At 29.9% G+C, this 13420-nt stretch overlaps 2 protein-coding genes across 2 annotated transcripts; one reads left to right on the forward strand and one right to left on the reverse strand.

The window, feature by feature from the left end:
* Positions 1 to 124: 124 nt before the first annotated feature.
* Positions 125 to 3626, forward strand: Phum_PHUM556420 (uncharacterized protein; the record flags this gene model as incomplete). Its single annotated transcript, XM_002431837.1, has 7 exons — positions 125 to 503; positions 582 to 799; positions 914 to 1063; positions 1858 to 2135; positions 2226 to 2491; positions 2615 to 3150; positions 3231 to 3626. The coding sequence occupies 7 exons, from the start codon at positions 125 to 127 to the stop codon at positions 3624 to 3626; spliced, it is 2223 nt and encodes a 740-aa protein (XP_002431882.1).
* Positions 3627 to 7565: 3939 nt separating this feature from the next.
* On the reverse strand, positions 7566 to 13009 carry Phum_PHUM556430 (phosphatase and actin regulator, putative; the record flags this gene model as incomplete). Its single annotated transcript, XM_002431838.1, has 7 exons — positions 7566 to 7760; positions 7876 to 8192; positions 8787 to 8929; positions 9685 to 9964; positions 10771 to 11013; positions 11165 to 11395; positions 12871 to 13009. 7 exons carry the CDS (start codon positions 13007 to 13009, stop codon positions 7566 to 7568), a joined length of 1548 nt encoding a protein of 515 aa, XP_002431883.1.
* Positions 13010 to 13420: the final 411 nt, after the last annotated feature.

A 13420-nucleotide genomic window follows, 5' to 3' on the forward strand; every position in this document is an offset into this window, starting at 1 on the left:
TTGTTGTCAATCCTAAAGCGTTTTACTTGTTACTTGATCACTTAAAAGTAATATTAATTTAATTAAATTTATTTTTTGATTTCAGGTACAAGTCCGTTTGAGAAATGCGCTATTTATACGTCCCATGCAAAGAAGAGTAGTAGAACTTACAAATATTTTACTAGAATGTAATATAAAAGATCTTCAAATATTTTTCCCTTATTTAGTTGAACATATATTTGGAATAAATCCTCCCTATGGAAGTGGTTGGAATTTGTTGAAAACTTTCAGAAGGCAAAATCCGAGCGATTTTGAAGCTCTTTTTAAATTTTTACATCCATTTGGGCCATTTTTTGACATTATATATAAACTTCTTATTGATGTTTATTTAAAATTTGAATATCCCCTAACACTCTTACCCTCCAAATTGAAACATGTCATATTAGAAGGATCAGTTTCTCAATTTTACATTGATAAATTACACATTGATCCAAATTTAAGAGAACCCACAGGATTATTATTGAGTATGTCAATAAACTTGATATCATTATAAAATATTCATTATTGCAGTTATAGATATGATTTAATTAATATTATTTCAGATGCATTTGAATTTTATTTATTTCATTTTACTTATCATTTAATTCATTCTTGGCAGCCATTATGTGATCCTGATATAATTGAAGACCATGAGACTGTTTACCTACATTTAAGTGACCAATACTTGCAGCATTTTTTGCCTATTGAAACATCAGTTGTACTTCCGATAGTGCCTGTGCATCAGACAATACAGTTACCAAGATCACCTCCTCCATCTCAGGTAAAATTGAATAAATCTTGCCAGTTATTTTGAAAAAAGTATTTTTTTTTGTCACGATACAATTTAATCATTGTTAAAAAAAATTTACTCAAACTGAAAATATTTTGCTTAAAGGTTCAACCGCCTAAAACATCAAAGTTATTCAAAAATTCTGTTGTTAAAATTGGATCGACTAGTTTGTCTCCGACTACAGTAACTCAATCTAATGCAGAAATTTGGAGAAGTGAAGCTTTTTTACAAATAATTATAAATTTCTGGCTCACAGTTCCTGATCAAATGAGTTCTAATCCTTTTGTTAAATTAAAAACTGAGGTAAATATTACTTTCATTATTAAAAAAACAATCGAAATATTCTCATCGAAACAACTAAAATATGTAGATAGTTATGAAATGATATCGGAAACAGATTTTAAAATATTACATGAAAAAGGAAAATTAATTTTTTTTCCACAGAAAATGTGCAGGTATCCTATAGGATTTGGACATTATTCCTATTATCCCTTGATGCCTTATTACCAACCTGTAAGTTTTATTCGACGACGTTTTGGCCATTTTTTTTTTTTTGTAAATTTAGTTAAAATCAACAACATAAACTCGCTTATTGTGGAAATTTTGTTTTGTTTTGTTTGTTTTTGTATTCACACGATTAAAATTTTAATAACGACATTAATTATGATTAATAGCTTTAATTAGATTAGCATAAATTTAATTTTTTTTTTACTACTGTTAACGAAATGTTTATAAACTAATTTTAAAAAGATAAAAAACATGTTTACTTACCTGCGTACAGAAGAACAACAACAACAACAAGCACAAACATCAACACCAACACTAAATCACTTCACAACTTAAAAAAACATTTTTAAAAAACTTGATTTTTTTTTTATTTACTTAGACTGCATTTAAATAATTGCTTTTTAATAATAATTTTTATTACACTGTTTTCTGTTTTTTCTTTTGTTTGTCACTATCGTTAAAAAAAAAAAAAAGAAAAAAGATTTATTACTCAAAAACGATCATTGATATGTAACGAAATGTTTTTTATTACTCACCTGCAGGATATCAAAACCTTCGGTGACATTTTACCAAAGGAAGATCATCTGCGTGTCGTCAGAAACATGATAAAACACATTCATTATTTTGTCAATAACGTTCATAATGATGGAAGTGCCATGGATGAACTTAGAAGAACGATAACAAGTTTATGTCGGAGGCCTTTGTATACATTTTTAAGGAGGCACATAAATCATTGGCCCCTCGATTCTTCTTTCATTTTAATTTTGGAAACTTATCTTAGTTTTATACAACCTTGGCGTTACGTTAAATACAATGCCAGGTGAGGTGAAGAAGTAAAAAACGACCGTTAAATTTAAAAATTTTCAATTGTGATGATATTAATTTCTTGTTGTTGTTTGTTCAAATATAGCGCAACCGGAGAATCGAACGCCATCGACCACAGATGGTATAATTTCATAGTCGAAAGTTTTCCCGCATACACAATCATAATGAGAGAAATAATCCCGAGATTTTCAAGAATGGATCTCACGTGTCCCAAACACGCTCACATGTTGTTCAGATTATCCAAAGTTTTATCCCAACCCGATTTGGCACCCATACTCAGAGATATTGAAAAACATTTCGATGATTTTACGACAACGGGAATGGATCATTCGGCGGACACTTCCGTCGGAAGTCCTCTGGTGGGAACACCAAAATCCCCGTGCATGTCTCCGAATTCTCCTCCCACGTCACCGAATCATTCGAATTCCGTGTCATTTCCGCTTTTCAATCGGTTGAACGTCATTATAAGACAAGAAATACAAGAATTGGAATCGTCAAATTTTCAATACAAAACTCTTTTCGGAAAAGAATTTCAGGATCAGGTTCACGAATTCGTATTGTCGATACAGCAATCGTTGAATTTGGTCAATTATTTACTGAATTCGGCACTGGCTCAAAGACAACTGAGAAGGAAAAACATATTGTTGAGAATACAAGATTTTTTATTTCAGTGTCCTTTCGGTGATGATTACACGGTCGACGAAAGGCAAAAAACCGTTTCTTATCTAGAACATTCGATAACGTTTTTAACTCAGGTATTCGATTTGCCGCCGCTTCAATTTCCGGTCAACAATCGGAGCAAAGCGGATTTATCGGGTTCTTCGATAAATTCATCGTGTTCGCAACAAATGAGAATCGTCGAACCTACGATAATAAATCCAAAAGACTGGCAAAAAAGAACAAAATTTATACGTTACGAATCGAATCCCGATTTGGAACCCATAAGATCAACGGAAGTGACGTTTTTACTAAGATTTTTCCATCATTTGAGCATGAGAATAAATGAAAAGGTTAGTTTTTTGTCTTTTTTCATCTTTTCTACTGACACGTTTCGATTTTTGATTTAATTTTTTTTTTTTTTTTTTTTCAGTACAAAAACGAATTGATTAAAATGTGGGAAAGTCAAAATTTTATAGGTTGCGTGGCCAGACAATTACTCGCTCCGCCTTGTAAATATTATTATTTTGATAAAAGCATACCTGGAAATTTTGCTCCGAGAGTTTGTGACGAACTTCCGGCGAGAGTTTGCCTTAGAGCATTGGCGAGTTATCAAACATTAAGTTACATATCATTGTCTGGAGTTTTGGCTTATTTCTACGGTTATCCGATTATACCATTTTATTTTTTCGTTTTTCTTTTATTCGTATTTCTTATACTGGTGAAAGCTTTCGTCGAATGGTATTCGATGGGAAGGCGAAGCAACGAGACGAATCCTCAACCTGAATCGGAACGTTTCGTTCCTCTCGACGTTTCATTCGTAGACTAGTCAACGGTTGTTTAATTATTATTATTATTATTATTATTATTATTTTTTTTATGAATAATTAGATAAAAAGCGGTTATGACGTGGATCGTATATATACATCGTTTTATTTAAAATAACTCATGAGAGTAAACAAATAAATGATTAAAAGTTTTTTTTTGTTTTTTTTTTGTTTGAGACTCATCCTTTTTTTAGTTTTCGTTTTTAAAGTGATCGTTATTTGAAATTTAAATGGCGGCAAATTTAAACAATGGAAAAGTTTTATATTTTACCGCCGGAAATTGATTTTGTAATGATAGTCAATCAATCAATGAAAAATTAATTAAAAAAAAAAAAACTTACCTGAATATGAAAGAAATTTTCGAGACTCTTTTAATTCATTTTACGTGCTTTTTTCATTATTATTATTATTATTATTATTATTATTTTTTTTTTAATCACGGTGATGTCGTTAGGAATTTTATTCCAGCCAATTTTATTCCAGATCTTTATCCGCATCCGTCAGGAATAAATGTTTCTTAATATCAGTGATGTTCGAATGGATGAATATTGTTATTATAATGTCAAATTCTTTAGCATTTTCTCCAGGATTTTTTCAAAATTTTCCAGAATTTCTTCAACATTTTCTCCAGAGTTCTCCAGCATTTTCCCTAACATTTTCTTCAGAATTTTCCAGAGTTCTCTAGCATTTTTTCAGAATTTCCCAGAATTTCTTTAACATTTTCTCCAGAGTTCTCCAGCATTTTCCCTAACATTTTCTTCAGAATTTTCCAGAGTTCTCTAGCATTTTTTCAGAATTTCTCAGAATTTCTTTAACATTTTCTCCAGAGTTCTCCAGCATTTTCCCTAACATTTTCTTCAGAATTTTCCAGAGTTCTCTAGCATTTTTTCAGAATTTCCCAGAATTTCTTTAACATTTTCTCCAGAGTTCTCCAGCATTTTCTCCAAACTTCTCAAAAATTTTTCAGCATTTTTTCCAGAGTCCTCCAGAATTTTCCAGAATTTTCTCCAGGAATTCTCCAACGTTTTATCCAGAATTCTCAGCAATTTTTTCAGGTTTCTCTAGCATTTTCCGTAGAATTCTCAAAAGCACTTTCTCCAGGAATTCTCCAAATCATTATAAATTTTTAACGCGCGTTATTAATAAACTTAAAAAAAAAAGTATTTTTCCTTTTAATTATTAAAATTTTCTTAAATCTTTCTCGAGTATATCGAAATTAAACAAAATCTTATTAACTTTAAGTTATTAGTTGAAGTTAAATTTAAATGATTGATGTTAAGAGTTTATTTATTTTCCATTAATTATTATTATTATTAAAGGAAATTAAAAACAAATTAAATTCTTATAAAAGAAAATTTCTTAAATTTCACCGCGTAAAAAATTTTCCCTTTTCGAAATTAAAAATTTAGCGGGAAAAAAAAAACCATTCGAATATTTTTAACGGAATAAAAAATTTAAAAAATGGCGCCTAATTAATTTTCTTTTTTTTTTTTTTATGAAAGGAAAAAATTACGTTAAATCCGTTATTATTATTATTATTATCACTTTCGAAACACGATCGAATTTCACGTTCCAATTGAAATTTATCCTTCATTCCTTTCCCAGGATTCCATCTCATTCCTTTGGGATAAAAACTTATCAAATAACAATGATAATTAAGAATGTCATTACGTCATTCCGTCCGACGCCATTTTCTTTAACGGTTTCTTCTTGAAAAATCTTCAAATTTTTCTCGTTTTTCTCTTCACTTCCCACGCATCCTGATTATTATTATTATTATTATTATTATTATTATTATTATTATTATTATTATTTTATTACATAAAAAAATTTAAAAATAAAAAAAAATAAAAATAAATGAATCGTCGTGAATCATTGTATAAATTTATTTTATGTACATAAGAGCATATAAATTATTATTATTATTTATTTATTTATTTACTTTTCACGTATACTTTTTATTAATTAATTAATTAATTAATCGCATCAGGTAAGAAATAAAAATATTCATATTATTATTATTATTATTATTTTTCTAAATAATTTTTTCCTATTTATATTTATATATATATATATGTATGTAATATACACGAATACTTTTTTCCTTTTATTTCGTTTGTTTAATTATCAATATTATCATTATCATCATCATTATCATTATTATTATTATTATTATTATTATTACAACGGTGGAAAATTACTTAACGGGGAGTGACGATTTACGCCCGCGTTAACGCACGCATCATCATCATCATCATCATCATCACAAATAGAAAAATTGTAAAGAGCTCATTGGTGACGTCATTTCCTTTCATTCCCGAATTTCTTTTCTATCACACGCGTACTCGTGTGCATGCGCGCGTAAAATTTCAATTTTTTTCTCTCGTAATAATAATAATAATAATAAAAACCGGTCGTATAACGAACGAGACGATTAAAATATTTAAAAAAAAAAAATTAATAATAATAATAATAATAATAATAATAATAATAATAATAATGACAAAAAAAAAAAAATTAAAAAAAAATAAAATACGTTAAATCTCGCGTTTTTTTTTTTTTGTCGTTAACGGAAAATTGATTAATAATAATAATAATAATAATAATAATAATAATAATAATAATAATAATAATAATAATAATAATAATAATAATAATAATAATAATAATAATAATAACACATCATTAAATTGATCTATTTATTAATTTATTTATTTTGTTTATTTATTTCGTTTATTAATTTTGTTTTTATCATTTTTTAATTATCGATAATCGATTCGTGATAAAAATTTACTACGTCATAATAACGATAACGGACTTGAAATAATAATAATAAATTTGATTTTTTTTTTTAAACGTGGAAATAGACGAAGAATTCGAACAGAAAAAAAAAAAAAAACTCACGTCAATCAATTTCCCCCCCCCCTCCTCCCAATAAAGTATTAAAATTTTAAAACGAACAAAAACAAACAAACAAACAAGCAAACGTTCGAAATAATAAAACGATACCAATAATTAATAATAATAATAATAATAATAATAATAATAATAATAATAAGTAAATAAAAAAAATAAATAAATAAATAAAAACCCGACGGCAAGATATAATTAACTGACGAATAAAAATTAAAATAATAATAATAATAATAATAATAATAATAATAATAATAATAAAAAGATTTAAACAACAAATAACTTATATAAAAAAAACAAAAACAAAACAAAATCTGCCATATTTGATTTATAAACGAAAAAAATTAAAAAAAAAAAAAAAAATTAAAAAAAATTAAAAAAGTAACGAACAACCGTAATTTGATTAATTTTTATTAACAATAAAATTTTTTTTTTTTTTAAATAATTTATTCGCCGTGTCAATAGAATTTTTATATATTCGTTTCGAGTTCGATTAATTTTTTTTTTTTTTTTTTTCCAAGATTGGTAATAATGAATCGATAATCGATATATACAAATTTATATATATATTTTTTTTTTGATTACTTTTTTTTTACCGTCTCCTCGTTAATGTTGTTTTTGTTGACTTTTTTTCTCCTTCCATAAACAATTGTTTCATTATCCGATTCCTGTTGCTGTTGTTGTGGTTGTTGTGGTTATCGTCGTCACCGTCGCCGCCGACGACGTCATTTTTATATTATTATTATTATTATTATTATTATTAATAAAAGAGATCACAAAGAGAGAAAGACCATACATATCATCGCTTTTTTCCTTCATCGGCCTCTTAATGATTTTCTTCATCAACCGTTTCCACGGATTTTTCCTCTCGGACGTGGCCTCCAATATCGACTCTCTCGCGTAACACACGATACATCATCATCCATCCGACCTTTCCATTGAAACTGTCAGGGCCTGTGAAACCTTTTAAAAAAACCGTTAGGTATTAGTCATCGATAAATCGATCGATCGATCGATCGATACATCGTTTATAATCGAATTCCGTCGAACCTGGTCAAATGTCTGCTGCTTTCGTGAACTTCCATTTCCGAACTTTTAAATTCGTTCAATTCTTTTCTTATGGCTGCCTTATCTTTGGGCGTGAGTCTCGTCCACGGTTTGTCTGCCCTTCTATCGTATTCGTGAGCTTGAGTCACTTCGATATAATCGTTAAATCTAATTATCTGTTCGAAACAACAAACAAACAAACAAACAAACAAATCATCATCATCATACATTTAATGTTAATCCGCGACCAAATCGAGATTTTTATCCCTCCCTCTCCTTCCCCTCTCTAACCTTTTTCTCTTTGAGCTCTTCCACCGTCGGCCTGAAACTGAGTTTTCTCAAAAGCATTTTTTTCTTTTCTTCTTTAGATTTTTTCTCTTCGGCAGGGGTTTGAGTTTTTAATATGTTTCTATCGACGAGTTCTTCCGCCGTCGGCCTCATGCTCAAACGCCTTATGAGCCTCGCACCAACGGCCTCCTTACTTTCCAACCTTTCCTTTTCCGATTGAACTTGTAATATGTTTCGATCGATCAATTCTTGACGGTCGGGACGTAGGGCTAATTTTAAAGCTAAACTATCTTTCCTTGCTATTTTCGCCGCCAGTCGACCTGCAAATTAAATAACAAAATATTTTAATGATAATAATAATAATAATAATTTTATTTGCAGCAAATTTCAACGGGGGACATTTTTAATTTTGCGACAAACGACGACGACGACGACAGCGTAATTCCTGTTGGATTCGACAGGTTAAACAAAAAAAATTTAATCGTTTTCATTCCCCTCCCACCCCTCCCCTTTCCGATTTCTCGATCGTTCAATTACTACTAATTATACTACAACTACTTTAACTACTATTACAATTGAATGAACAGGAAGAAGAATGAAAAAAAAAAAAAATATTTGAATTCAAATTTAAATTTAAATTAAATCTTTCACTCGAACAACCACCAACACCCCCACCCCCACCCCTCACTATTCAATAACGATCGATTAATTTAATTTTAATTTAATTTCAACGGTTTCCTTTTCTTCCCAGGCTTTCTCTCTCTTATTCCATTCACCCCCACCCCGCCCCCCGAACAACCCCTTAACACGATTCTCCCGGCCGTCGTCAATCGTTTTCCTTTTCTTCAACGAATTCATTCGTCGGAGGACCGAGAAAAAAAAAAAAAGGAAAATTGTTGAAATTTCAAACTCACTTTCTTCGTTTTCTTCTTCGTCTCTGTACAAAATGGGTCCGTCACCGGAATCCCCGTCGGAATCTTCTCTTATTATGAAGGGTCTCGCATTTTCTTTGTTTTCGACGGTGCACGGAAGAGGTATACCAAATTTAACGGGCCGGCTGCTGGACAAAAAAAAAACAATAGAAAAAAAAAAAAGAAAACCGAACGGAATGACGCACGCACGAACGCACGCACGCACGTACATCCATTCACAATGATAATGATAATGATGAAGTGCAGGAATATTAAGAGGACACACCACCACACAGGTGGCCAACAGAAAAAAAAAAAAAAAAAAAACTCGTCCCTTAAAATTTTTTTAAATGAAATTAAGACGTGCGTTAGAAAAAGGATTTGATGTCCCGTATTCGAACGAGTAAAAATAATAATAATAATGATAGTAATAATAATAATAATAATAATAAAAATTTAACAGCAACAACAACAAACTACGGCGACGTGTTAAAAAAAAAATTATTGACACTAGTGCGACACTCATTTTCTTTTTTTTTATTATTATTATCATTTTTTTTGTTTTTTTTTTTTTACCTTATTTTTATCCTAGATCTGAAAGATGGTCTTCTTTAGTTTGCATAAAAATAAAAATGGATCACACATAAAAAAAAAAACAAAACAAATTTTTTTTTTTTGTTTTTAAATTCAATTAAACGTAGAAGAAGAAGAAAAAGATGAAAAAATCGTGAAACGTGGAAAATTACCAAAAGCAAAAAAAAAAAACATCAATAAATAAATAACTTCTGACACGACGTTTTTTTTTTCTTTTTTTTTGCCACGTATCATCAGATGATCATCATAGTGGGGAAAAACAGAGAGAGAGAGAGAGAGAGAGAGAGAGAGAGAGAAAAAAACTTACTTAAACGAGATATAATGTTCTTGCCGAATTTGTAACGGACGATTTTCCTGGGTAGGAGTACCTTGTGATGACGTAACTTGACCCGAACCTCCGCCTCCTGAGTTTCCCTTTTTTTTCAATGCTGATTTTAAGGGCATGGCGTGAAATTTGGGTTCTTTTGCCGGGATTTCTTCAACCCTCGACGTGTCAATATTCGGATCCGGTTGAGGAAATCTAAATACCATATTGTCAACGTCCTCCGATTCGAGATCGTCGGGATCCGTTTCGACGTCATCAGGTCCTTAAACAACAACAATTTTCAATGCCATAAATAAATAAATGATTTTAATTATTATTATGCGATCATCATCGCAACCGTCATCCCGACTATTAAAAAAAAAAAAAAAAACAAACAACAAACAACAATAACAACAACAACCGCATTTTATTACGTCGATCCGAAATAAAAAAAAAAAAAAAAAACTTCCGAGAAAAGATTTTATTGACAATCGAAATGCAAAAAAAAAAAAAAAATACAAACAAACGATCGGTGGTTGTGGTTGTTGTTTGTTTCCTTAAATCGAGAAAACGTTTGTTATTTGGTTCGGTTTGAACTTTTGTGTTCGGAAAATGTTTAGAGAGGGTTTTGCGTTGGCGTTTTCAATTGTGTGACTCTTGACTGGATAAAAAGCGACCTCCCTCCTCTTTACCCCCACCCTTACCCCCCTCGTTATTTTTTAAACAAAAAAAAAAAGACGAGAATTTTTTTTTTTTTTGGAAAATGACTTTCCAGTACGTTAAACATTATGAAAAAATCAATTCAAACGAATAAATTTTTTTTAATTTAAGGCCTTAGTAAACGAAGCAATAACAAACAAACAAACAAACAAACGACTTAATCCTTTAGAATTTTATTCATTAATTAACAAAATAACAATGATGATAATAATAATAATAAGTTATTAAACATTATCATCATTATAATTTTATTGTTCGCGTAATGGCCTTCGACGGAATTATTTTCAAATTTTGGGGGGAAAAAAGAGAAAAGTCAACGTCACGATGCTCGTCATTATCATAAAATTAATAATATATGTATAACCTCACCTTCGTAGCTATAATCCGGCAAATCTAGTGACACGACATTATGAATTCCGGTGTCTTGTCGCAATAACAATGTCGGACTCGGAGAACTAAACATTGGAGGCGGAGGAATTGGACCAATTTCTGAAACAGGTATCGGAGGCTCCGGTAACTCTGACAAAGTTAAAGCATTAGAAGTGTTAGTTCTATCCGGTGGAGGAGTTCCTCTACCTGTTAAATTTTGAAACGCTATTTTCGGTGGAGCATCTAGAAAAAAATGAAAAAAAAAAAAATGAAAACCTTGGAAAACATGAAAACTTTAAATTAATAATAATAATAATAATTTTTCTTCATCTACCCGCTTGATTTGTATCTCCTCCTCCTCCTCCTCCTCCTTCTTCGTGAATCGGGTTCGCACCCGGAGAAGTGGGAGATGACGACGTTCCTTTCGTCGGTGAATTATGCGACATGCAATGATCGTTGTGATAACAAAGCAGTCTTCTCGTGAGCTTTCCCGGTCCCAACGAGGACGGACGCTCCGGTTTAGGTTGAGCTTCCGTTACTGAAGGCACCTGATCTTGTCCTCCTCCCTCGTCCGGATTTATCGACACGGATCCATTTGCCTGATCAGTCTTATCCTTTTTCGGCTCTGCAATTATATAAATAATAACAATAATAATAAAACAATATAGCACATATTAGCCGCAATCAAACACGATAAGCTCATTATTAAAAAAAAAAAAAAAAAAAAAAACAAGAAAAATTAAAAATCGCCATAAATAAATTTTCTTTCGGCGCGCAAAAAAAAAAACGTGAAAAATTTTTATAACTCGGTCACAAGCAATGCAACAACAGCAATAATAATAATAATAATAATAAACTCATAAACGCATGCAAATAAATTATTATTATCATTATTTATTAATTTTTTTCTTTCATCAAAAAATTCAATGTAAATTCCAAAAACAACAAAAAAAATTATGGTTATACAGGTACGTACCTTGAAAAAAAAAAGAGGTAAAATTAGTTTTGAACCGGTTGACCTTTTATATAATATTGAAACGAATCGAAAACAAGTTCAATTAAATAATTAAAAAAAAAAAAAAAAATACCTTTCTAAAAAAATTATTTATTATGCAACAAACGACGACGACAACGACGATCTCCCTCATCAGCCCCCCCCCCTTTTCCAAAAAAAAAAAAAAAAAAAAAAAAGACTTTCAATTTCGCAAAAACAAATTTTAAACTCAATCAATTATTTAAATTATTATTATTATTATTATTATTATTATTATTATTATTATTATTATTATTATTATTATTAACGTCGTCATCGTTAACATAAAATAAAATTTTGTTAGATTTCGTATGTGCGGTAACGTAATTATTTAAACAATAAGTTTTATTTTAACCAAAATTATTATTAATAAATGAATCTAATGAACGTTAATTTCCAAAAACTAAATTAGTATCATCATTATTATTATTTGCGAAAAACCCTTTTCCGTTTCCCCTTTTCCCCTACTTTTCTTTAACCCGTCGCCGCCATTTTTCTTTTGTATTATAACACGAACAAAAATTTTCCAAAAAAAAAAAAAAAATAAGGAAAGAATTTAAAACGCGTTTATCCTTTATTTATTTTCGGGGAAAATAAATAAATAACGGAAAAATTTTTGGCGGGAAAATTTTGAAAAATAAATAACCGCTCGCGAAACAACTTTTCACTTTTTGTATGTGTTGTTTACCTTACGTGTGCATTTTTCTCATTTATTTATTTATTAATTAATAAATAAAGTTATGAGATTATAAACAGGTGTTCAAAGTTTATTTCTTGTTTTTTTTTTTTTTTTTTGGAAATTCAGCGTCGCCAACTTGCAAACAAAAATTACTCAGGTTATTAGCGCCACGCGATTTTAATAACTACCAACGTAATCCGTTATTTTTAGTAAAAGTAAATAAATAAAATATTTCGTGAGGATAAAAAGTTTTTTTTTTTTTTTTTTCTGCACGAAAGCAAACAATGGTAATAATAATAATGATAATAATTCGGGAAATTTTTTTTTTGTCATTCCCATACGAATGAATGACGTCACGCGTCACCAATTTTCCATATCCGCGTCTCACCTGATAAATTAATTTTTTTTTTCGATTTGAATTTCGAAGACGAAGAACGATTGAGGAAAATTATGTGACGGACAGAAATTTCATTTTCCGACCCATCCCGTGAATTTTCATCCGACGATTTCCGGTAATTTTTCTCCATTTCATTCATTTCCCGCTTACGATTTTTCCTTCACGAAAATCGTCGCGAAAAAATTTTCTTTTTTCTTCACGAGATAATTCGCCCCGTTCATCACTCGTCGGTATAATAACATTTTATTACTCTATGATTTCAAATCATAGAGAATGATCACGTCATCACATCAACAACAACAACAATAATAATAATGATGATAATTATATTTTTTTCAATCCTTTCGTCGCTCTCGCAAATAAAAAAAAAAAAAAAAACTGGCGGGAAAATTAAATCGTTCGAATAAAAAATAAATAATAATAATAAATTAAATTGAAATTACGCAAACGCGCACGCGCACACACACGCAAAATTTCTTTTTTTCTTTTTAACGGTTTCGAAAGTTAAAAATAAATTTTTTTTCTTTTTCTCTCTCTCTCT

Source organism: Pediculus humanus, genomic scaffold (genome assembly GCF_000006295.1).
Source record: "Pediculus humanus corporis 1103172108296 genomic scaffold, whole genome shotgun sequence".
NCBI lineage: Eukaryota > Metazoa > Arthropoda > Insecta > Psocodea > Pediculidae > Pediculus > Pediculus humanus.